General features: G+C 39.4%; 1 protein-coding gene across 1 annotated transcript in view; it reads right to left on the bottom strand.

The window, feature by feature from the left end:
• Positions 1-27605, bottom strand: part of FBN2 (fibrillin 2) — a 298207-nt gene that overhangs the window by 242484 nt on the left and 28118 nt on the right. Inside the window, exons 4-5 of the mRNA XM_077462139.1 lie at positions 17018-17113; positions 3389-3484 (exon numbers count right to left, since the gene is read on the bottom strand). Coding sequence (XP_077318265.1) covers positions 3389-3484; positions 17018-17113 — 192 coding nt within the window. The remainder of the gene's footprint in view (positions 1-3388; positions 3485-17017; positions 17114-27605) is intronic.

Here is a 27605-nt window from a genome sequence, read left to right as displayed (position 1 = left end):
CCGGATTGTCCGCCAAAATGCGAGTCCGGCGGGAAGATTGGAGTGCAACGCGGCATTCTAAGTCCGCCGTACTTTCGGGTCAAAAAAGTATGCCGGAGGCTACACACGGGGGGATTGTTTGGCGGACTTGAGTTTGCCGGACTTTTCCACCGGATTGTTTGATCGTGTGTACGCGCCATTAGAAACCATAAAGAACCAATAAAGCATTACCAAACTTTGTCTAACTCTAGTTTCACATCTATGTGGTTGCGGTTGATGCGGTTTTCAGGTGCTTATTTGAACATTTTTTTATGCATTTTGGCGGGTGGCCCCACCTCTTAACTATTTAAGAACTGTCACAAGGCAGAGCAGGCAAATAGCGGGAGACTTTGGTACGAGGGGGCTTTTTTTCTTTTTTTTGGGTCCGATGGTGCGGCGGGCATCGGGAATGACGATGGATCCACACCTGGGGACATATTGTTTTATTTTTTAATAAAAGACTTGACAAAACGTGTGTAATGTCTTTATTCACTTTTTTAGGGGTACTACCCATTTACATAAGGGGGGGTGGGATCTGTGGGCCCCCTTGTTAACGGAAGCTTCCAGATTCTGATAAGCCTCCTGCCTGCAGACCGCAACAACCACTGGCCAGGGTTGTGGGGAAGAGGCCCTTGTCCCCATCAACAGGGGGACAAGGGGATTTTGGGTGCCCCCCCTGCCCAAAGCACTCCCCATGTAGAGGACATATGGCCTGGTATGGTTCAGGAGGGGGATTGCTTTCTCCTCCCCTCCCTTTCCTGACCTGCAGGGCTGCATGCTCGGATAAGAGTCTGGTATGGATTTTGGGGGGCCCCATGCCATAAAAAAAATGTCTGGGGGTTTCCCTCAAATCCATACCCAACCTGAGGGGCCTGGTATGGATTGGGGGGGGGGAGACACCATTTTTTTGATGATTTTTTAATTGCTGCCAATGTTTGTTTTTACATTCAGCTGTCAGCGGGGAAGCTCACTGACAGCTGATCACTCATCAGTTGTTAAGGTCATGGTGGCCAGCTTCCCAGCCCGCTCCTTAACAATCTGCTATACGCAGTGGGGGTTATTTATGAAAGGCAAATCCACTTTTCACTTGGAAGTGCAGTCACTGTAGATCTGAGGGAAAGATCTGTAATGAGGGGAAGCTCTGCTGATTTTATCATCCAATCATGTGCAAGCTAAAATGCTGTTTTTTATTTTCCTTGCATGTCCCCCTCAGATCCACAGCGACTGCACTTGAAAGTGCACATTCAGTAATAGTGCAAAATGGGTTTGCCCTTTGTAAATAACCCTCAGTGTGTTATGTAGAGAAAAAAAATGCAACATTTTTGGAGTGGGTCCATTAAAGTTTATTATACACAAAACGCATGCTGTTGTGGGGAAAAAAGTCGCTGACCCTTGCCAAAAACAAGCTGTCTGAAAAATGCATAGATGTGAACATGTACCATAGGAAACCATTTTAACTGGACTGTAGTGTATAGGTGTAAACCTACGGTAAAGTAGAAATCCTTTGCAACTCCTTGCTTTTTACATACACTCTATAGACAGATGAAGTATTTTTTTTGCAGTGTATCACACAATTGTTATAGGGAAGATATTTGATATCTTGATATTGATATCACTGTTTTTTCATTCTCAATAATAAAAAATTGTATCAATCAGCATTTAGGCCACTGAAAATAAATTATTATCTTGCAGCAACATTTAAAAATGCTTACTTTTTCTACTAGCAATGTAAGAAAAAATATACAAATATACTTTTACCATTATATTGCAATAATAATTATATTAACAGTTATATAAAGTGATGTTTTTTTTCAACCACAGAGTATTCAACAATGAGAAACTTCAAAGCTACACTTGTTGGGTTAAAGTAAAACGAACATAAAAATGTGTCACAAAGAAAACCTTTTTTTTCCTTTATTATATATTTGTGTTACTGAAAAATGTTTTCATTCTGCTGCACACATACAGTATAAACCATCCACTTTAAACTGAAACTGCTTTTAGGTAGTAGGTTACCATTGCACAATAAATACCAAATACAATGACATGTGGCAGGCCTTTAACCTCCCTGGCGGTATGATTATTTCGGATTTTAGGTGCTAAAAGCGGTACCATTATTTTGCATGAAAATTTGGCGTTTTATATTGTAGTCCTGCAATTCTTAGGAATAACTCACTTAAATCTGTCCAAACCAGAGTCTAGCAGACATCCCGGGCATGATAAAGTTTGAAAAATTAAATCATAAATTATAATATAATAAATAATTATAAATACGTGGAACCAAATAATAATATAACAATAATAAAAATTATTCAATAATGTAATCAAATCAAAAACACTGAAATTTGCTCAGTTGCAGAATTGTCACTGTTATTACTTTTCAGTATTTGATGACGGATCTCCCCACAAATCGCTATCGCTCAATTCTGCGAGTGATTCTAATTTATTATCGCTGTTTTCTAGCTGGTCTAAAATCATTTTTGATGTACAGTGACAGTTTTGGTTGCTATGGGCAATCTCCAGTTTCCAGGCATAAAGAACAGTTTTTATTATATAAAACTGCATGCAGGACACTGGGCAGACCACTAGGGACAACGGGGATGTGAAATATTTACATACAGCAATGTAATCTGTAAGATTACATTATACTGTATGTATACTGTTTGTTTCACTTTTTGAATTTGGCGCCGATCTCCGTGCCCGTGCGTCGCAACGCTCGAAGGGCACGGAGATCGGCGGTGTGATGCATCGAGCGAGACACGGCTCGCTCGTACAGCGGGGAGACAACGCTGGATCCGAAGGAGAAGGTGAGTAAACCTCCTCCTGGATCCAGCGACGCTGTCCCGAGTCTGACTCGGGGATACCGCTCTTGGTATAAAAAATCCACCCCGAGTCAGACTCGGGAATACCGTCAGGGGGGTTAAGAAAAAATAAATTTTGTTGTAGTACCGCCACATTAGACAAAGTAGGGTTGATTTACTAAAGTCAAATAGACTGTGCACTTTCCAAAGTGCAGTTGCTCCAGAGCTTAGTAAATGAGGTAAAGCTTCACTTTGCAAAGAGAACCCAATCATGTGCTTGCACAATTGGATTATGGAAGTCAGTAGAGCTTCTGCTCATTTACTAAGCTGGACCAACTGTTTTTGCAGAGTGCAATTGCACTTAGCAAAGTGCACAGTGTATTTGCCTTTAGTACAGCAACCCCAAAATGTCAGCAGTTGTATCAAAACTAGCAAAAGTGAGAACATACTGCAGTTCCCCAACTTCATGCAACAAAGTGTTCATAAACCTATTATTAAAATCAGTGGATTATTTCATACCAGCACAAGAAACTTTATTGTTTAACAACAACAGACATGCCATAGCTTACCTCTCTCACACTGAGGTCCAGTAAATCCATATACACAGGCACATCGATTATGTCCAATACACCGTCCTCCATTTTGGCAGGTATTTTCACAGACAGCTGCAAAATATATTTATTTTAAATTACAAAAGACTGGTAACATTAATACTGCAATCACATTTTATTTTGATACATTTGATGTTTTTTTTCCTACATACAGTAATAAAACAGTAATTAAAACATTACTCTTACTGTATGTAGTGTATGCATTACCATATGCAGGTTATGCATTAGGCAGTCCATTAATTTAGAATGCCACACACAGCAATTAAAAAAAAATGTGGTGCATTTTTTAAAGTTCTCTGCACCACAACAAACCTACTGTATGTATTCCTTGGGGGGGGGGGGGACTTTGAAAATACATTTGATTGCAATGCTTTGCAAGTACCATCCATTACTGTGCATTACTGGTGCTCAAGAGAAAGGGCATGGGGCAACAATGGCAATTTTAGGAGCTTAGGGATAAATAAAAAGTGCAAGCAATAATTCATTGTGGTAATATCTCCTACAGATACAGCTGCAAATCATTGTTAGAACTAGCCTGTACATACTGTATGTGTTCTGAGAAGTGTTCTGTCAATCAGCAGCTCTCCTCTCTGCTCCTCCATGCTCACTGGAGCGCTGAGCTGTGGAGGGGCAGGAAGCGACCATCTCAACGGCTCGCTGAGAAGCTGAGATGGCTATCAGTCCAGGCACCTGGCGGATCCAAACTTTATTGTCATGATGACACGGTGCATGGACTGTTTCAGTGACGTCAGCAGACAGCGGACTTCAGACCGCTCTCTGCTGAAAACGGGTCGAGTGAAAAACTAATTGTACTCCGGTGAAACTTAGGAGAAGCCCAGCCTAATGAGCTCATGCCGGACTTCTCCTTTAGACCCCTTTCACACTGAGGCACTTTTCAAGCGCTTTCATGCTAAAAAAGAGCACCTGAAAAGCTCTTCAAAAGCACTCAGTGTTTTACTGGCAGTTTAGAAGCGCCTCAGTGTGAAAGGAGCCTTACGTTTTGAAAAAAAAAATTGGAAACTGATTAGTTTCTAAGCAGAGCTGGACTCTTGCTCTCTCCAGTCTTAATAAATCAACCCCACTGTTTTCAGATCATACAGAGCTCTCTAATAAGGAAGCCCCATACTGCCCGACCTTAATTGCCTCTCTAAAACAAATTCCCTACAAGGCAGTATGAGATAGGGGGATATTGGGTGACATGTTCTTGTTCTGACTTAATTGCTTGTGTATATCATGTGGCCAGACCTGAATTGAAGCAGATCAGATTAAAGGCTATTCACAGTATAATAGTAACGTACTCAACTGCAGCAGCAGAAAGCAGATTCAACACACTCTAGCTGGAAGTGGTAAATATGAAGAATCTATGTGCAATATTTCATGTTTTTATAACTAAATAGAGATAAAACCATAAAAAAAAACAAAAAAAAAAACAATATGCACAAAGCTACCATAGTACCATGGTAGTGCCCAGGAGCAGAATGTTCACAGAATGTTAACTTTTGATTTGTTACTAAGTAAGAGAGAGCAGTCAAAATTAGCCTAAAACAACTGACAAATACCGGTAATCTTCTTTAGCAGACCTAGAGAGTATTTATCACTGTGGCAATTGCCAGAACTGAGAAGTATAAGTCACAACCTGCTACATGAAGCTATTACCTGAAAATACTGCAAAAAGTAAAACTTTTGTTTTTAAATCACTAGCTGCAACAGAAATGAGAGACAAAGTATCAACAGTAGTCTGGTAGCTTTTTTTTTAATATTCATACCATTGCTAAGCTCAAGTCTAGCAATTTAAGTCCCTCGCTAAAAAAGGTTTAGAAACAAGCCCAGTTTCACACATACGCAGTGTACAGTAATGGAAACATGTGTAGATAGATTATAAGCAAGATTGTGACCTCTCCCCTGCAGCCGGTTCTTTGGAAGTTGTGTTGTAAAAAACAAAGGTTTTATGTCTTACTCCCTTCACTGGGATTGTAGGAGATCAAAAGCTTGGCCAAGAACCACACACAACAGCAAAAGCACAAGCCAAGATGGCCAAAAGATAGCCAACTAGAGTGCTCAAAGACCATAAAAGTAAAGATTGTTAAAAAAAAAAACATATCTTTCCTTTACAGTGATCTGAGTAATACAGACTGTCAAAGGCATAAAGTTCTGCTAAATCATATTTAATACTGCCTACATTATAAATAATTAGATGCAGGTGTAATATTAATAAATCACAAATGTTTAAAATGTTTCTTTTTCTAATATAATTTGTTTCGGAGACAAAGCTGGAATTTCTTTGTCTTCCTTTCAACTGTAGATAGGAACAGCTACGATATTCAATATTTTTACTATTCCTAATTTACGTGAGCGAATCACGTTGACACATGCTATATGGTCCGGCTTATCGTATTCTATTTTTAAAGATTGGTCTGGTATTAATGTCCCTCTTACCTTTTGTTATGTTGTTTAGAAAAACCCACATCTGGAGTCCAGAGTTCATGACTAGAGGATATTATCATATACCGATTGCAACCTGACCTACGGTAGAGACCGGCTCTTTTTGTTGAAGATTTGGTTCATATACTGAGTGCAGACATGACAACATTTGCTGGTATCTCCCTACAGGGCTAAGTAGTGACGTAAAGGTTTGCAGAAGGAATCAATGAGCGACGTGGGGGAAATAGGACATCGACACTCCTCAATGTGTTGATTTCTGAAAAAAACCTGCTGGGAATTTCTCTGCATTAGAGAGGTGCCCAGTGGTGCAGGCAGAACGAGAGGTGGGGATTCCCAACTAGGGCACTACCTGCCTGAAATCTGCATGTTCTCCCTGTGCCTGTCTGAGTTTCCTCCCACACTCCAAAGACATGCTGGTAGGTAAATTGGCTGCTGTCTAAACTGGTCCTAAACTGGTATTTGTGCATGTGAGGGACCTTTGATTGTAAGCTCCCTAGGGCAGGCACTGGTGTAAATGTATATTATGTAAAGTATTGTGTAAATTGTCACCACTAAATAAATACCTGAAATAAATAAATAAATATTGTTTATTTTCTTGTATACAGTTAAAAGTGTTAGGTACCCCATACATTGCTCAGTTTTTTCATTCAACCAGTAAATTGATGGGAGAAAAAAAACATCCACATATTTGTGGTCAATGGGGAAATCCTCCCTTTGAGCTATTGTATTCTGACAGCGGGGAAGACTACCCAGCCATCAGAAAAATGTAAAAGGTGAACTAATACCCTACACCTTTCCCACCTCCCCGGGCCCAGCTGTACCTACCTCCATGGGCGACGAGCTGTCACTGCCTATGCAGCAGATGTAGCAGTCCAGGTTTTTGAAATCCCTACTCTTTTCCCCCTTCTTTCTGTAAGGCTTCTAGGACTGATCAGAACAATTCTGACTGGTTAAAGTACCGTAGTTATATGCTAGCACTGACCTATCAGAATCACTCTTTTTCATCCTAGAAGCCTACAGAAAGAAGGGGAAGAAGAGCAAGGATTTTAAATCTTCTGACCGCTACAAAGCCTGCTTGGACAATGACTTGTATTGTGTTTGTGTGCACTAAAAAGCATTTGAATGTATAATTTCCTGAAAATGTATATAAATGACTTTACAAATACCATGCAGCAACAACCATTTTATTCCCCAAGGTCTCTGTTTTCAGAAAATTTATAATGTTTCATGGTTCTAAGTCATTTTCCAGAAAACAAATGCTGATTTTAACATGTAAGTAAAAAATTGGCTCAGACGGTAAGTGGTTAAATAATGTTTGTATTAATCTACCGGGAATCCTGACTTAAAAGTGAAGTAAAGAATTTTTTTTTTCTGCAGATTTATACTTACCTAGGTGGATGCAGCATGGGTCCAATGCTGCTTCTGTCCCCCGGCGCCTCTGCACTGAGAACTGAGCGATCTAACACTGCCGATTGCTTGATTTTAAGAGCTCTGTGAGCAGAGAGCTGTAGACTGTCAATCACAGCTCTCTGCTCTTCTCCTTCCTCGCTCATTGAAGCACTGGGCTGTGGAGGGGGTGGGAGCAGCCATCTCAGGCTCTCAGCGGCTCGTTGAGAGGCTAAGACAGGTGTCAGTCCAGGCACCTGGCAGATTTAGACTCCCATGCTCGTGATGACAAGTAGCCTTGACCGTCTCTGTGATGTCAGCAGAGAGTGGACTTCAGTCCGCTCTCTGCTGAAAACGGGTCACAGAATTGCAAAATGAATTGCACTCCTGTGACCCATAGGAAAAGTACAGCCAAATGAGCTTTGGCTATACTTCTCCTTTAAAGTCAAACTCTATTAATACATGTATCTTATTTGCTCCCTTTTTGTTAACCACTTGCCGCCCGCCCTATAGGCAATTGACGGCGGCAAAGTGGTTTCATAATCCTGACCGGACGTCATATGACGTGATCAGGATTATCAGCCACTGCGCGCCCCCGGGGGCGCGCATCGCGGCGATCGTTGTTGCGGGGTGTCAGTCTGACACCCGGCAACTACGATCTCGGTAAAGAGTCTCCGACGGAGACTCTTTACTATGTGATCAGCCGTGTCCAATCACGGCTGATCACAGTGTAAATGGGAAGAGCCGGTGATCGGCTTTCCCTCACTCGCGTCTGTCAGACGCGAGTAGAGGAGAGCCGATCGGCTGCTCCTCTGACAGGGGGGGTCTGTGCTGATCGATTATCAGCACAGCCTCCCCGAGGATGCCCACACTGGACCACCAGGGACGCCACCAGACCACCAGGGAAAAGGTAATAAAGGTCATAATCCTCCCTAGACCACCAGGGATGCCAGTCAGCACAATGGGTGCCAATCAGTGCCCATAATGGATGCCAATCAGTGCCCACAATGAGCATCACTGATTGGCATGCATTATTGTTTGGCACTGATTGGCATCCATTACTATAGTATAACACCGATGCCGCCTATGAGTGCCCACCTGTGCCGCCTATGAGTGCCCACCTGTGCCGCCTGAGTGCCCACCTGTGCCGCCTATGAGTGCCCACCTGTGCCGCCTATGAGTGCCCACCTGTGCCGCCTATCCATGCCCACCTATGCCGCCTATCCATGCCCACCTGTGCCGCCTATCTATGCCCATCCGTGCCGCCCATCCATGCCGCCCATCCGTGCCAGCTATCAGTGCCAATTTGTGCCACCTATCAGTGTCCGTCCGTGTCGCCCATCCGTGTCGCCCATCCGTGTCGCCCATCAGTGCCGCCTATCAGTGCCACTTCATTGGTGCCACATTGGTGCCCATCAGTGCCGCCTTATCAGTGCCCATCAGTGTAGCCCCATCAGTGCCCATCAGTGAAGGAGAAAACGTACTTATTTACAAAGTTTTGAAACTGAAACAAAAAAACACATTTTTTTTTCAAAATTTTCGGTATTTTTTTATTTGTAGCGCAAAAAATAAAAACCGTAGAGGTGATCAAATACCACCAAAAGAAAGCTCTATTTGTGGGGAAAAAATGATAAAAATTTCATTTGGGTACAGTGTAGCATGACCGCGCAATTGTCATTCAAAGTGCGACAGCGCTGAAAGCTCAAAATTGGTCTGGGCAGGAAGGTGTTTAAGTGCCCTGTATTGAAGTGGTTAAATATAACATTGAAAGGCTTATATTATATCTGCTCGACAAGCGCAAAAAAAAAATGTTGTTCAACAAGCTGATAGCTTCCCATGCTCTCTGCCTCTGGACAGTTATCATAGCACTGTTCCTAGCTATTTCAGGGACTACAAAAGGCAGGAAGGTGTTATGTAGTGACAAGACAGTGGTATGTAGTACTAACTCACTCCCATTCATAGGGTAACAACAGTGCCCAGCACACTTGTCACCATAAGCCCCGGTTCACACTATAATCCGCATGTGAATTGCACAGGAACCACACTGCATTCCTGTGCAATTTGCATGCGATTTAGTGCCAAAGAAGTGCAGTCACCTTTTTTGGAACTGCACCACAACCAGATCACATGGTTGTTTTTATACTATGCAATCCGGCAGATTGCAGATAAACCCTGCCACATTTGGGGAGTCATTAACTTTGTATTGACACCGGCAGCAGATCGCAAACACAGTACATTTGCAGTGCAGTGTGGGAAACGTGCATTACCCGCACCACAAATGTGTGAAGACAGGAAGTGTGTTAATATCAGGATTACCAGGTTAAAAAATAAGGAAAAAAACAAAAAAACAAAAAACAAAAACAAATGCAGCTGCCAAATTTGGGGGCCAGTAAACTGCAATACTGTTCATTGTTGTTCTTGGGTTTAGATACACTTTAGGCTTGTCTTTCTAAACTCAATGCATGAGTCTGTAACACAGAAAAAGTATACAGATCATGTCTTCTCAGTTTTCTGTGGCATTCCTGATCTGCATATTTGTTTAAGTCAGTATTTTATGGTATTTAACCCTCATATTCTTCTCCTGACAGGTTTTCTTTACTTACTACAATACTTGTACTAACTATGTATCTTTCAGCAGAAACGTAATTGAAAATGGTAGAGATTCAAGACCTCACACATTCCTATATGACTGGAATAAGCCCGTGCCTGCCCTGGTGGGTAGGCACTAAGCCTAACAAGCTGTGCAATGAAATCTGACAGCTTTGCTTTTGGGCATTGGATTTTGCCCAGCTCTTCATCGAGAATGGCTGTTTGGGCTCACAAAATGAACAATGTTTTGGCTTGGTTGTCAAATTTCTCAATCTATTTTCTTATGGCATTTTTAGTGAAATATATTTTTTTGCAAAAAAATAAGTTTTACATAGTGCAGACTGGGTCCAAGTTCCATAAAATAAAATATGTGCAACGGATAACCCTTGCTGTGCACAACTTGCCTATCCAAGATCAACAACAAAGAGTAACCACAATCTGTCTAATGCTGCCTACACCCAAGGACACACACAGTGCAATTTGTGATGGAAATGTATAGTGGTTTTTATATACTTAGGGTTTATGTGTTAATATTATTTTAATAAGGTAAAGTATGCATATTAATATTTTATTCTCATATACAACCAGCAGGTGGGGTTCAATGCTTATTTTCACAATTTTTTTCTGGTTTACCTAGCCACCTATTATTAAAGGTGTTTTGTTTACAGAGCTCAGTGACTCAAGTTGAAATTTACACTCCAAGCAAATAAAATAAAAGCTATGACTCCCCTCACTCCCCCATACACCTCTACTCTCAAGGCCTCATGGTTTTAAACAGAGATAGAAGCTGTGTCAAGCATTAAGCCCTTGTTCATATCAATACGATTTTTCTTGCGCTTGCATGACAAGTCGCACCCTATTTTCGGTGATGGAATGTGCATGTGATTAATGTGAGTATAAATAGATATATTAGGCAGGTCAGCAGAACACTCACAGGACTTGAACATAGGAAAGGTAACCCGTTGTTTTTCTTTTATTATTGAAGACCATTGTTTGTGCCACTCTGCTGCAAAAACTGTTTTCTACATTTATTTTTTCCTAAGACACAGCTTCTGTTTCATAAAACTGTATTTAAAATTAATGGATTTTCCTCATTTTCCATTCACTGACAATAATCAACAGAATGAATAGAGAGCACAAATCTCCTGGAGAAGCACACTAGTAGTTTTATAATATACCAATGTTCATGTTAAAGGCTAAGTTCACTTTTTTTTCGTCTAAATTTCAGCTCCCCTATGTACCAATATAGCATTAACGTACTTATTTTGCAAAAATAAAACAGCTTTCTATTATTTCTACACAGGCTTACCCCATTCACTCATAGCTGTTTAAACACACTGCTCGATTACTTCTGCTTTACTTTCTGGACAGACTTTAGATCATGACACAGGAAGGAGTTGACCGGCTGAGGGTATATGATGCATGGTGTGTGCTAATGGATTTTGAGGGGGACCCCCTCGCCATTTTTTTTTGGCATGGGGTTCCCCTTAAATTCCACACCAGACCTGAAGGGCCTGGTATGCTTTGAAGGCGAACCCATGGCCTTTTTTTTTCAATTAAAGTCGCCTGGCCTGGGGGTGACTTAAAGTCATGTTGTAAGTTGCCCAAATCATGTTCTAAGATGTCCCAAGTCGTATAGTAAGTCTCCCCAAGTCATGCTGGAAGTCTTGTTGCCCCTGTGTGAATGGACTGTTAATGATACGGCGTGCGCTATTATCAATGGCATATTATTATCACGTGTGCCGGCATATTATCTGTTGCGCTTATGCGTGCGCCGGTTCACAAGCTCAATTAATAATTTATCTGGCGCACAAATTAAGGTGTGAACCGGCGCAGCACATTCGTCTTAGTAAATTACCCCCTTTGTGTGCCATAGTGTGCTATTCTGATTCTATTATCAGTGTAGAATATCAGTTTAATGCGCATCTAGGTGTAGTTCATTGTGAGTGTAGTGCGACCATTCATTTTTACATTAGTGTGAATGTAGGGATACTTCAGTCAGTGTGAGTGTAGTGACTATTTAACACAGTATATTTTATTGCGTTACTGCAAGTTTAACGCCATATTGTTCTGTGTGTTACTGCAAGCTTAACTTCATATAGTTCTGTGCGTTACTGCAAGTTTAACGCCACATAGTTCTGTGAGTTACTACAAGTTTAACGCAATATAGTTCTGTGCGTTACTGCAAGTTTAACGACATATAGTTCTGTGCGTTACTGCAAGTTAAACTTCATATAGTTCTGTGCATTACTGCAAGTTTAACGCCGTATATTTCATTGCGTTACTGCAAGTTTAACGTTGTATATTTCATTTTGTTACTGCAAGTTTAACGCCATATAGTTCTGTGCATTACTGCAAGTTTAATGCTGTATAGTTCTGTGCGTTACTGCAAGTTTAACACTGTATATTTCATTGCATTACTGCAAGTTTAATGCCATATGGTTCTGTGTGTTACCGCAAGTTTAATGCCATATAGTTCTGCGTGTTACTGCAAGTTTAACGCTGTATATTTCATTGCATTACTGTAAGTTTAATGCCGTATATTTCATTGCGTTAATGCAAGTTTAACGCAATATAGTTCTGTGCGTTACTGCAAGTTTAACGACATATAGTTCTGTGAGTTATTGCAAGTTTAACGCAATATAGTTCTGTGCGTTATTGCAAGTTTAACGCCACATAGTTCTGTGCGTTACTGCAAGTTTAACTTCATATAGTTCTGTGCGTTACTGCAAGTTTAACGCTGTATATTTCATTGTGCTACTGCAAGTTTAACGCTGTATATTTCATTTTGTTACTGCAAGTTTAACACCATATAGTTCTGTGCATTACTGCAAGTTTAATGCTGTATAGTTCTGTGCGTTACTGCAAGTTTAACACTGTATATTTCATTGCATTACTGCAAGTTTAATGCCATATGGTTCTGTGCGTTACTGCAAATTTACTGCCATATAGTTCTGTGTGTTACTGCAAGTTTAATGCCATATAGTTCTGCGTGTTACTGCAAGTTTAACGCTGTATATTTAATCGCACTACTGTAAGTTTAATGCCGTATATTTCATTGCGTTAATGTAAGTTTAACGCAATATAGTTCTGTGCGTTACTGAAAGTTTAATGCAATATAGTTCTGTGTATTACTGCATGTTTAACGCCATATAGTTATGTGCGTTACTGCAAGTTTAACATTGTATAGTTCTGTGCGTTACTGCAAGTATAACTTCATATAGTTCTGTGCATTACTGCAAGTTTAATGCCATATAGTTCTGTGCATTACTGCAAGTTTAACGCAATATAGTTCTGTGCATTACTGCACGTTTAATGCCATATAGTTCTGTGCATTATTGCAAGTTTAATGCAATATAGTTCTGCGTGTTACTGCAAGTGTAACATTGTATAGTTCTGTGTGTTACTGCAAGTATAACTTCATATAGTTCTGTGCATTACTGCAAGTTTAGCGCCATATAGTTCTGTGCGTTTCTGCAAGTTTAATGCAATATAGTTATGTGCATTACTGCAAGTTTAACGCCATATAGTTCTGTGCTTTATTGCAAATTTAATGCAATATAGTTCTGTGCATTACTGCAAGTTTAACTTCATATAGTTCTGTGCGTTACTGCAAGTTTAACACAGTATATTTCATTGCAGTACTGCAAGTTTAACGCTGTATATTTCATTGCGTTAATGCAAGTTTAACGCTATATATTTAATTGCATTACTGCAAGTTTAACGTCATATAGTTTTGTGCATTACTGCAAGTTTAATGCTGTATAGTTCTTTGCATTACTGCAAGTGTAATGCAGTATAGTTCTGTGCATTACTGCAAGTTTAACGCCGTATATTTCATTGCCTTACTGCAAGTTTAATGTTATATATTTCATTGCATTACTGCAAGTTTAACGTCATATAGTTTTGTGCATTACTGCAAGTTTAACGCCATATAGTTCTGTGTGTTATTGCAAGTTTAACGCAATCTAGTTATGTGCATTACTGCAAGTTTAACGCCGTATAGTTCTGTGCGTTACTGCAAGTTTAACTTCATATAGTTCTGTACGTTATTGCAAGTTTAACACCGTATATTTCATTGTGTTACTGCGAGTTTAAATGCTGTAGATTTAATTTTGTTACTGCAAGTTTAATGCCGTATAGTTCTGTTTGTTATTGCAAGTTTAACGCCATATAGTTGTGTGCATTACTGCAAGTTTAATGCAATATAGTTCTTTGCATTACTGCAAGTTTAACACCATATAGTTCTGTGCATTATTGCAAGTTTAACGCAATATAGTTCTGTGTATTACTGCAAGTTTAACGCCATATAGTTCTCTGTGTTACTGCAAGTTTAACTTCATATCGTTCTGTGCGTTACTGCACGTTTAACACTGTATATTTCATTGTGTTACTGCAAGTTTAACGCCATATAGTTCTGTGCATTACTAAAAGTTGTGCGTTACTACAAGTTTAACGCCATATAATTCTGTGCTTTACTGCAAGTTTAACGTTGTATATTTCATTGTGTTAATGCAATCCAGTGCTTCAGCTGATGTGTCTAGGGGACAGGAACCACACCGGAGACGGGAAATTCTTGCAGCTCTGCAGGGACAGCCCCAGAGGTGGTTTACGCCATGTCAGCTAGAGCGAGGAATAGTGGTGTGTGATAATGGCACAAACCTCCTGTCCCCCCTTAGACAGAGAAAGTTGACACATGTGCCATGTCTGTCATATGTCCATAATTTGGTGGTGCAGCATTTCCTAAATAGGTACCCAGGGTTAGAACATCCACTAAAGCAGACCAGAACAGTGTGTAGCCATTTTAGGTGGTCATACACAGCCAGTGCTCAGTTGGCTTAAATTCAGCAGGAATTCCACCTGCCTTCCAACAGGTGGAACTCGACTTTGGCATTGCTGCAGTGGCTGCACATGCAGCAGAGGGCCGTCAATTAGTACCTGTGTGAGTATGGCACAATGACAGGCTTAGTTCAGCTTGGCTTTTTTCCCCACACCGATGGGAATAAAAGAGGCATACACTATACTGTCACCATCTGAGGAGGCCAGAAGGATGGTGAGCCATGACAATGCATGCATCAGTGACACAATCCTTGTTGTGTTCCTGCTGGAGCCGATTCTGCATGGCATTATGGACAGGGCACTCGAGGCAGAGCAGTGAGATGAAAAGGAGAACTTCCTTTCCTCTCAAGGCTTACTTTATGCAGACATCACTGTTCCTATGACACAGAACACACAAGAGGAGAGAGAGGAGGAGGGGAGGAGGATTCTGGTAGTTTCAGAGGCATTGAAGCAGGGGAAGACATCTGTATATCAGTAAGAGATGGTTTTCCATCCGCAGAACCCTTGGGAGTAGTACGTGGCTGGGAGGAGGTAGTTCCAGATATTATAACCCTTAGTGACCACGAAGAGTCTGCTTCTCGTGCCTCTGCAAATTTGCGGTGCATGGGCTCCCTCATGATTCAAAGCCTGCAAAAGGACCCAAGAATATGTGGCATAAAGGAAAGGAACACTATTGGTTGACAACCCTCCTTGACCACTGTTTTAAGGGGAAAATCTCATAACTCATCCCGTCCCCACAGAGAGTGCAGAAGATGAAGTCTCTTGAGGACATATTAAAGAGAAGTTTATCAAATGCTTTTCTCGACTCCTGATAGGTTACAGTGTAATGGAAAACCTCATTTTGAGGCTTTTCTTGATCAAGAGAGGAGTGTCGGAGAAGGCAGCTTCCTAAGTGATGCATTTCTGAATTTTTTTAGTCCTCGCTGCCCAGGGCTGTCAGCTTCCACTTCCCACAGCAGCATTTGCATCACATGGTGGACGATTATCTAGGGACAAAAACAGAGATGGAGAGCTTTCCAGTCGACGATCCACTGGCTTACTGAGTCAAGAGAATACACCACTGGCCAGAACTTTGCCAATATGCTATTGAGCTGCTGGGCTGCCCTGCATCCAGCGTGCTTTCCAACGGGCATTCAGTGCTGCTGGATGTTTTGTTACTGATCATAGAACACATCTGTCCACAGACTCCACAGACTCCGTGGACCGTCTGACTTTTATCAAAATTACATCGTTACATAGTAGGTGAGGTTGAAAAAAAGACAGTCCATCAAGTCCATAATTCATTCATGTGTTGAATGAATCAGTCCTGGATTAGCAGCAGATATGAAGCCCCTGATGCTGATGTCACTGAGTGTAAGTGTTTTTGGGATGTGGAATCTCTGCAAGACTTCTAGGCTGCCTAGTGTTGTGGGTGTTGATTTCATCTGGAGGAATGTTTTTTGGTGTAGATTTCATGGGCACCAATTTTTCTGCACCTGTTTGACAGGTGCATATCAATACAATTTTTGAAAGCAAGGCCAATTCTTGTTTTCATCAAGAGTACCTCTATAGGGTTAAGGTGTGAAGGAGCCATCTACACCCAAAGAACAATTTTTCCGCACCTGTTACAGAAGCAGAAATCCAAAGTCTGTGGTGGATAAACCAGAATTTATGCAAAAAATCTTGAATCTTGTTCCCCGTGTACTACATTGTGACCTCATCATACAGACTGGCTCCCTTTACAGGTGGACTAAGGGGACCCCCAATCACTATATTGAAAGGATTTTTTCATTTTTATACTTTCACGTTAAGCATCAATAAATCACTGCTCATTTAAAAAATGATTTTTTTTTTACAAACCTTTTCTTTCATTGATAAATGTCCCCCAGGGCAGTACCTGGATCCCCATAGACATTGTATGCCCAATTACTTGCATATGATCCTTTAAAATTGACACTTGATTTTTCACATTCGGATCCCATAGACTTCAAGTTTTCTGTTGCTCAAAAGCTCTAGTGTGAACCAAACAGGGGCTAGTTCGGCCCATCCCTAGTTGAAAGGTATAACTATAGATGACTGGGCCCTATGACCCAATCATTATACTCCCCATAAGCTCTTCAATTCTCATTTGAAAGTAATGACAGTACTGAGATTATACAAATAAACTATTATTATTCAAATATACAAAATATTACATACATGCATAACTAATACTTTTGCTACCCAGATAATGTCATGATTCAGTGAGACTCTAGAAACTCTCCTGTGTTGCTGTCTAAAGATCTGCTATGACTATTGTTATATCCTTAGTCAAGGACCCTTTTAGGAATAGAATTTAGGAAACATACTTACGTTGACCACAGTGTGCGCCAGCATAACCCTTTGGACATTGACAATGATCTTCTACACATGTTCCTCCATTCATGCATCGGATGCCACACTGAGGGACTGTAATAATAAATAAGTGGTTACATTATTTTAAAAAAGAGTTTCATGTGGAGAACTGTAAATGTAAAATCTGTGATGTCAGAAATACAGTTTGTTTCATTTAGGGTGGGAATTACTAAGATAAATGGAATGGCAAGAACCTGTATTTTTCCTCAACCAATCATGTATGTTAAGTATGCAGAATTAAAAAAAAAAAAATGTTTTCATTGTGGATGAAATAGGAAATGTCCCTGTCAGTTTTTTTTCACCTGTGTACCATTGCAGAGACATTTCCTAGTTGTAAGGTTTGATTTTCTTGTTTGACCGGGGTAATATCTTAAGTATTCGCCAATGGTAATTGGTAATAGGAAAAATCATTGAAGCACAAATATCGTCCAACTCTAGCCTAAACCTTTCTTTTATTTTCAATATAGTGGGTCAGTACTTCTGTCATAAATAGTGATATTCACAATCAGCTCAATTACTTTGTGTTATAAACGAAATCCTCAATTTAAAAATGTTGCCTGCTCGAACACTGTATGGTGATTCCACCAAACAGATACGTTTATAACCAAAACAGTGTAGCGCAACACTTATTCATTTCCTCATATAAATCCCACGTAAAAGAAAATCCTACTACCTAAACAATACAAAGTAATGGAAAATATTGAATACATAATATATATATATATATATATATATATATATATATATATATATATATATATATATATATATATATATATATATATATATATATATATATATATATATACAGTCAAGTGTTCACAACTTATATAAATATAAATGGTGACAAAATATATATAAATTTCAGTGTTTGCAAATTATAAACATATAGTCTAGTGTCCATAAATAGAAGGGGAAAAAACACCCTGTGTCTTTACTCTTCATGCATATGTGCACATCCCCTGCCAGGTGAAAAACCTGCTCCCCTCATTAATATCAATCATGAATACCTGTTCCCCTCATTATTGTTATCCCAATAATGGCAGAAATGCTGCTCCTTAAGGATCCCCACCTCAATCCTCCTCAGTGTATACAGGACAACAGTACTGTTTCCAGATGTAATCATAGGGCTCCAATCTTATGTAATATAGAACATAAAGGCACAAACCTAGTGTATTCCGTCCTATACCTTTTTCAAACACCCCAGCAAAATATTACACTTACAGTAAAAAAAACCTCTCAAAGTGCTTTACAAATCCAGTTATCCTACTTGAAAAAATTCACAAAAACATTGACTTAATAGTGTGTCAATACTATGCGGGAAAATTTAAACGAAAAATTGCGACTAGAAATTAGACAATCATATAAAAATAGAAAATGCTAAATCAGTGAAGATAGCAAATACACCTTAATATGGTTTCAAAAAACAGACCCTTAATAACAGTGAATATTCAAATGAAAATATGATGTGAACCTGAAAAAAGTATAACATCCAATAGCCCGTTGCCTTAAAACATTAGTGAAACATGGATATGAAAATAAATTATAAACATAACATAAAGTGTTGCAATGTTCAAAAAGTCCATATAAAGTCTCTATTTGCAAGGTATTCCACAGTGAAATGGTGACAGCATAAATATCCAAAACGAACGTGACTCGTGCTTAGCCTCCACCAAAGAAATTACTGCCGCTTACCAAAAATGAATGGTTCCTTATTATAGAGAACCATGCAGAGCAGATGACTGATTCCCCCAGTCCAGGGTTTTCACGAATGGATGTGAAGAAACTCCGGAACCCGTTCGCCTCTCAATTCACTCCCGTTAACAGGTTTGCATGAAAAGTAATAAGGCTCACAATAGTGTAAAACCCAAGTATATCTTTAATCGAACGTAAGAGACAAATGCGCACTTACAGAAATGAAGATAAAAACTATCGTTTCAGCAAAACCGAGCCGGCCGGTCTCGATTCGTGCCCGTTATACCGTAACCAAACAACACGAGATGGTGGCGTCAGGACGTCGCTCCTCCTCCCTACGCGTTTCGTCACTATAGGACGTGATCACGGGGTACGGGCGGCGTCCTGACGCACCGCTTAAATAGTACAAACAATAAACCAAGCCTCGGTTTGGCCCCAAAGCCGAGACGGAAAACGCCATATTGTTTTAGGGAAAATTAACATTGACTAATGCTGCCACGAACAGCCACCCTATTGAATACATAGATTTAGCACATATAAAAATTTGAAAAAATAAAAAGTAAATTTAAACATCTCATTAACTCAACAAAAAATGTATATTCAATGAAAAATATAAATAAAACTAAAAAAATATATATAATATTTGCCCATAACAGAATATATGGTTAAAACAAAGATAATATGATTATCAATGTGGCCATCTTAAAGAGCCCCCGGAAAGAGCCTCATAAAAAAAAAACTTGAAAGGGGCACCATTTGAAGCAAATAGATCGAATGATCCATCTAAATGAATTAACCCTGTGTGTAATCCGCTCAGTTCCTGGGGCCAAACCATACCTATACGGCTAATAAAGAACAGCTTTAATCTCAAAAAACATATATCAATAGTAAACATAAAACAAATATAAAAAAATAAAAAAATATATATATATTTCATCCATAATTACGTCCCAATGACAGAACCATAAATATATATGTAGACAGTATAAACATGCGTAACCCCAAAATATGGAGACCTCAATGGACCCCTTAAACAAATTTAGCCACATATACATTCTCAACCTAAAATTCAGACTGTAAATAACTATTATATTGAGTAAATGGCCATAATGGAAATAAAAAAGGTTGCACTGTATCGGTAATTTGAAAATATACCATACTGCGCCCAAGGACTTAAAAATGTATGGAACATAGACCCATACATGACTCCAAAAATATAAAACAGAATCATTTTTAATAAGCAGAAGAAATAAAAAAGTATACAGTATTTAAGAGTTATCAATGAAACAATTGACGTCAACGTCAATGTTTAACCCAAAAGGGGTATAGCTCTTTCATTTATGTACCCAGGCCATCTCCAACCTGGAGATGCTGCGAACCAAGCAACTACCTCTCCAATTTGGCCTATATTTGTCTATGCCAAGGAAAAGAGTATCTGAAGGGTCCCTATTATGAACAGATAAATAGTGCTTGGAGACGGAATGTTTCGTAAACCCTTTCCTGATGTTGCTAATATGCTCATTGATCCGGACCTGAAGAGGTATTTTGGTCCGGCCCACATATTGCAGGCCGCACGGACATTGGAGCAAATAAACAACACCTGTGGTAGAGCAAGTGATAAAAGAATCTATAGGAAAGGTTTTGGAGGTACAGGTAGACGAAAAACTAGTGGTCCTTAGTGCATTGGTTAAGATGGCACACCTGGCATCTTCTACATTGATAGTATCCCTTTAGCTCCGAGAACAAATTGTTCTCTCGCTAGGGGGGTTTACAACATTAGGGGCCAGTTTGTCTCTGAGGTTAGGTACGCCTTTAAAGACAACCTTTGGTTTATCAGGTAAAATGGCACCTAAAACCCTATCGTTCTTTAAGATGTGCCAATATTTATTCATGATATTCTTCACGCTAAAATGTTGGCGCGAGAAGGTAGTAATAAAAGGACATCTATAAGAACCAAAGTCCCCCTCCTTCTTTTTGGACTCCAATAGATCTCCTCGATTAGTGCCAATAGCCTGGTCTAGAGCGTCCTTAAGGAATTCAGGACTGTACCCCTTATCCAGAAACCTCTTAGTGAGAACGTCCGCCTGTGTCAAAAAGGTACTATCCTCTGAACAGTTGCGTTTAATTCTGAGGTATTGGCTTTTTGGAACTGAGTTAAGCCATGATTTGTGATGGCAGCTGTCTCGGGGTATGTAGGCATTTCGGTCTGTAGGTTTAAAATAGGTGGAGGTGATAAACCTATCTTCCTTAACAGAAATGACCAGATCCAAAAAATGAATTTGTTCTAAACTGGCTTCATAACTAAAATGTATCCCTCTGTCATTGGTATTCAAGAAATCCATATATTCAGAAAGAGCAGGTAGGTCACCATCCCAAAGGAGGAAGACGTCATCTATGTACCGGACCCAGAGGATAACCTCTGACCTGGGTTCCGCATAGATGACGTCCTCCTCCCACTTGGCCATGAAAAGGTTAGCCAGGCTGGGGGCATATTTAGCCCCCATGGCAACTCCCCTATCCTGACGGTAAAAATGTCCGTCAAACCGGGGGCGTGGCCAGCGCATGAGCTGAATGGAATCTCTGTGAGAGAGCTCTGTGACACGAACGGGCATATTAGCGACAATTCACAGCGAATATCGGTAAAAAAGATACGAACAGACAACGGAAGAGTTCCTGAATCCGAAGGTGATGTCAAAAAAGCGGAGAGACGAACGGAAAATGAAAAAACTAACGACATTCTCCTCTCAGTCAGCGGGAGGGAGAAAAAAAGATGGCACAGATCCTCTCACAGCTGCTGTACCAGCAACAGCCTCCTCAGGGAGAGCGCAATACACTGACAGGCCTGATGCTGCTCTAGAGGAATCACCTCAGAAAACATATCTGGAATCTCCTCATGAGGAAGATTACCTCAGTCCTACATGTCGCAGCCCGGCTAAAACTCGTATCAAACTGGATTTCACAGGCCAGGAGGTAAGCTATAAAATACCTCATATTAGTCAAGATAACACAGTCATAACTCCTATAGCTTCACCTATAGCCGCATTCCCCACTAATAACCAGCCTATTCTGGACACCCAATTAAAAGAAATGCTATTAACTTTACATACTTCGCTTCATACGGATATTTTACAACTCACAAATCAATTCTCCAAAGCAGTGAACTCCTTAGGTGAAAGAGTACACACTATTGAGAACTCTATGGGAGACATGACCAATACTATTAATGATTTAATAGATACTCATGAAGAAAATAAAGCTGAAAAAGAGTGGCTTAAATTTAAAATCGCAGATTTAGAAGACCGCTCAAGGAAGAACAATCTCAAAATCAGGGGTATCCCTGAAAATATACAGCAGTCTGATCTTAAAAAATATGCCACTGACTTATTCTCCAACTTGCTGCCAGCTATGCCAGCCTTAGAGCTCACAATTGATCGTATCCATCGGATTCCGAAACCGTCATTTCTCCCTCCACAGATACCACGTGATGTACTACTTAGAGTACACTTCTACCATGTTAAAGAACAAATCCTATATAAAGTGCGACATCTAGGACAACTTCCACAACCATATAATACAATCCAAATTTATGCTGACTTGTCTAAACATACTCTAGATATGAGAAGACAACTTTCCACGATTACAAAAGCTCTGCGTAATCATAAAATTGAATACCGTTGGAAACAACCATCTAAACTACTGATACAGAAGAACGACACCTACCATACAATCACTTCTGTGGAACAAGGCATTAAGTTACTTCACGCATGGGGTATTATCCCCGAACCAACTCCACCTATCGGAGCTAAGAAGAATCTGGAGAAACTTACGCCACAATGGCATTAGCTTTCATTGACTAGATCCGGTCAAAATACAATCCTATCTATAGGAAACCGATCTATCAGCTTGCCCGCCGTGCCGTGCGATACTAAATCTTTGGAACAGCTGACCTTTGAACTAATTCCCCATTCTAATGTTGCAGTATACATTGAAATGTTTACCACTGCAAGTTAAGTTTAATGTTTGGTTATATTTTTGTTTGTGCTTTTACTTTTATTTTTTTCTTCACAGTATCCTATACACAACTCATAGCATTCAAAGGGACAGGTATGTTGTGAACCTACAAAATTTGAATCAAAACTTTTCAGTCACTAAATTTTTGGACATTCATAGTCATTTCAGACTACAGATTGTTCACATGGAAGTAGAATTTAAAGCTATTATCAGGGTAGTATGTACTTACTTTTTCCATCTTATTAATATCCTTTTATGAGTATAAAGTTAATATCTTTAAATACTAATGGTCTTAACCATCCAGCAAAAAGAGCGTCGATGTGGCAAATGGCTAACACCCAGCGATGTCAAATATTGTGTATACAAGAAACCCATTTCAAAACAGGCGCTACTCCCACTTGCACCCATAAGAACTTTCCTCACATATTTACAGCATCAGGCCAACAGAAAAAAAGAGGAGTACTTATTGCCATACATCATTCAGTTAATTTTCAATTGCATGAATCTATTGTAGATACCAATGGACGATACCTCATATTAATATGTACCATTGATAATACACTTACTACATTGGTAAATGTGTATGCGCCTAATAAAAGGCAATCCCATTTTCTGAATGGCCTGATGAGAAAAATAGGTAAATGCCGAAAAGGTGCCTTAATAATTTGTGGAGACTTCAACACAATACATGAACAAGAACTAGACACTTCTAATCCCAAAACCAGAACCAACTGTGCACTTAAAACTTTTTTGAATAAAAGCGATCTCTATGATGTATGGAGATGCCATCATCCTGGAGATCGTGAATACACATATCATTCCCTGGTACATAATACCTATACTCGTATCAATTATATTTTTACGGATAAGTGGTTATTGCAGCGGGTGAGGGAGTCTGACATTGCACCCATCACTTGGACTGATCATGCCCCAATTAGTATGACTATTCTACCTAAACACTCTCAAACGACCCATTTTCTATGGAGAACAAATGCATATCTTATCAAAATGCCTACCTATGCTACAGCTATACAAAACCAGATAACTGAATTCTTTAAATATAATGTGGGATCGGTGTCAGACTCCGCCACCCTATGGGGTGCTCATAAAGCATTTAGTAGGGGAATCCTAATGCAACTGAATGCTCAATTCAGGAAAAATAAAACAAACTCATTGAGAAACTTACTGCTGACATTAAAACATTAGATTCCCAAAACCAATCTCACCCATCACAACAACTGAAAACTAAACTACAAATATTACGACAGGAACTCAGAACGACTTTATTGGATACATTTGAAAAACATACTAGAAAACTTAAAGCTAAATATTACCATACTAGCAACAAAGCAGGAAAAAACATGGCACTTCGGATCAAAGGCAGATATTCCAAATCAAAGATTCCATATCTATACCATCTTTACTAGAGAAAAATTGCAAGACCCCCAAGACATAGCGAATGCATTTAGCTGTTATTATAGCTCCCTTTACAATCTTAAAGATGATTCTCAAACTCCCACACCTACCCCAAAGATAATAAGTGATTTCTTAGATACTATTAGTCTCCCATCATTAACTACTGATCAAATCTCTGATCTTAACGTCCCATTTTCAGTGGAAGAAATTCCTAGAACTATAGACTCCCTGCCCAACAATAAATCTCTGGGCCCAGATGGAATGATAGGAGAATACTATAAATTACGTCGAGATATACTGGCTCCCCACTTATGCTCACTTTTTAACGAAGCGGCATCCAAATCAGAATTTCCGGCTGAGATGCTTCAGGCCTTGATCATAACACTGCCGAAACCAGGCAAAGATCCCAATGCTCCCCAAAATTTCAGACCGATTTCATTATTGAACATTGACATCAAAATATACGCCAAAGCAATAGCGAATCGACTGATGAACTACATACCAGACCTCATTCACAAAGATCAATCTGGCTTTACTAAAGGTCGACAATCTTCAGATGCAACAAGACGTCTGATTGATATTATACACTTCACTGAGAGACATCAAACGCCTTCTCTGCTCCTTTCTTTGGATGCAGAGAAGGCGTTTGATAGGGTCCATTGGGGCTATTTACAGTCAGTGCTTTTAAAATTTGGCTTTCGTGGAAATATTTTATTGGCAATTTTTGCACTGTATAAGGGCCCCTCAGCGAGAGTATACACAAATGATATGATGTCTAGGCCCTTTGGCATCTCGAATGGAACACGACAAGGTTGCCCCTTATCTCCTTTAATATTTAATTTAGCCATCGAACCTCTAGCAGAACGTATACGATCTGACACAAAACTATCTGGTATAAAAATTGGGCAAATAGATAATAAAATAAGTCTGTTCGCAGATGACATAGTGCTTATAGTGTCTGATCCTATTTCATCTCTCCCGAATCTCCAAAATATACTAACAACATTTGGAGCAGCATCATATTATAAAATCAATGAAACTAAGTCCAATATTTTAGACCTAGGATTAGATAACACAACCAGGCAGTTATTGTCTAATAAATACCCCTACCACTGGAAAGACGAGGGGATTTCTTACTTAGGAATCACTCTCACTAACAAAACAAAACAGTTATTTAAAACAAACTTTTTACCATTTAAGAAACATTTTGAAACAGATCTGACAACACTTAGTAAATTCGAATTTACATGGGCTGGTCACCTGGCAGCTTTCAAAATGATGACCTTACCAAAATTATTATATCAACTCAGGTCCCTTCCAATATGTATCCCTAAATACTACTTTAAATCCTTACAAAGCAGTTTGGGAAAATATCTATGGAATGGCAAAAAATCCCGTTGCGCATACCATATACTAATTAAACATAGAAATATAGGTGGTGCGACCGTACCTGATCTACAGGATTATTATGACGCAACTCTTTTGACCCAATTGCAAGAATGGTTCTTGCCTACTCCTAAAACTTTATGGGGACAAATTGAGAAAGACATCACACGACAGCCTAATATGCAATTCTGGTTACTTAGTAGGAAAATTAAGTCCACAATTACAGCTCAATACCCACCAACGGTGAAAGCGACGCTACACTCTTGGCAGAGAATCATCACATACAAATGGGATAAAACTCCAATCACGGTGTTAAACCCTCCTCTAACAATTATACCAACATTAATTCCTGGCGTACAAATACACGACTGGAATTTGGGTGGGGATATCAAACTTGGTTCCTTCTTCCAACAGGGCTCATTAAAGTCTTTTTCTCAGTTAAGTAATGAATTACAGCTTCCGAATTCTGAGCGATCTACATATATTCAAATAGAAAAGTGTCTGCTACACAATCCACAACTCAGAGCTTCAATCCCGGTTAAAATATGGTCTTTCCTCAATAACCATGCCACCTCACAGAAAGGAGTAGCTACAATATACCCAATTCTAGGGGAAAAAAACATACCCAGCAAACTACCTTCCTTCCTTAAATGGGAACAAGATTTGGGGCAAGACTTTTCAATTAAACAATGGATGGCTTCCCTACGAAGCATATATAGGGCCACTGCATGTGTTACACTATGGGAACTGGCACAAAAAATTGTTCAAAGACAATACCTGACTCCACATATCCTAGCAAAATTCAAGGGGAACTCGTCACCTAATTGCTGGAGAAATTGTACCCAATTGGGGACCCTATTTCATATTATGTGGGACTGCCCAAGCTTACATAACTACTGGCAGGCAATCTCCCATTTACTCACTTCCGTAACAGGTATTGTCCTTCAACTTTCACCAGAACTAGCCATTCTGAATATGAATTTACATACGATTCCCAAACAATATCGTAAAGTAGTAACACATATACTTTTAGCTGCGAGACTATCCATAACTAGAAAATGGAAAACTGACTCTCTTCCTACTATGACAGAAGTTATAGAATTAACCCAACTCCACCACTCCTATGAATTGTTATTTCCTAATGACAAATCCCTATATATTAAGGAACAACAACTATGGGAACCTTGGAGTACATGGTACAAAAATTATACTTCCACAATTTAGATAATGCTGATTCTTTAATCATATAGAAGAAAGAACTCCTGTGCGTTTTAATTTTTTTTTTTGGATGGCTTTAAAAATAATTTCATAGCAAAGTGACAAATATATCACATATTTGTTTATCTGAATTGAGCTGCGGAGTAAGAATAGATCTTTATTTTCCTTCATAAAAGATAACTACTGTGTTTGAATTTCCTTTAGGATGTTGGCCTAGGTACTCCAAGACACAGATAGATCCCTGTGAGGGGTGTCTTGGGGTCCAGAAGTGGCCATTATCCATATCGCTATTTATAAATCTTACAATAATTATATTACAGACTTTATTATACAAATTTTAAGAGACTTACTCTTGTTCGAGTCCCTTTATGACTATGAATATTAGATACTTAGGAATACTACTTTATTCTTTAATGTGGATTATTTGTTTCTATGCTATATTATGCTGAGAAAACCCTGTCACTACATTATACTGTGTTATGTTACTTTTATTACTATATATTATTTATTTTTTTTGTTTTGTAACCCTTGTTGTAACTAACTCTGCTAAAAATCTCAATAAAAACATTTGAAAAGAAAATGTCCGTCAAACCAAAAAAAATTATGTGTTGCAGCATAATTTAATAGAACCATAATAAAATTAATCTGCTCTTGTGGGAGATTGGACCCCCTTTCAAGAAAACACCGAACAGCCTCTAGGCCCAAATTATGAGGAATCACAGTATAAAGTGAGGTGACGTCGGCTGTTACCAGCCACATCCCTATTTTTGGTTTATACTGAGACAAAAGATTAATGACATCCCTTTTGTCCTTCAAATAG

Source organism: Lithobates pipiens, unplaced genomic scaffold, assembly GCF_037356315.1.
Source record: "Lithobates pipiens isolate NorthernLeopardFrog02 unplaced genomic scaffold, aLitPip1_a1.2 Scaffold_3, whole genome shotgun sequence".
Lineage (NCBI taxonomy): Eukaryota > Metazoa > Chordata > Amphibia > Anura > Ranidae > Lithobates > Lithobates pipiens.
The sequence above is the reverse complement of the archived record's forward strand: the minus strand, read 5'-3'. Positions and strand labels throughout refer to the sequence as shown.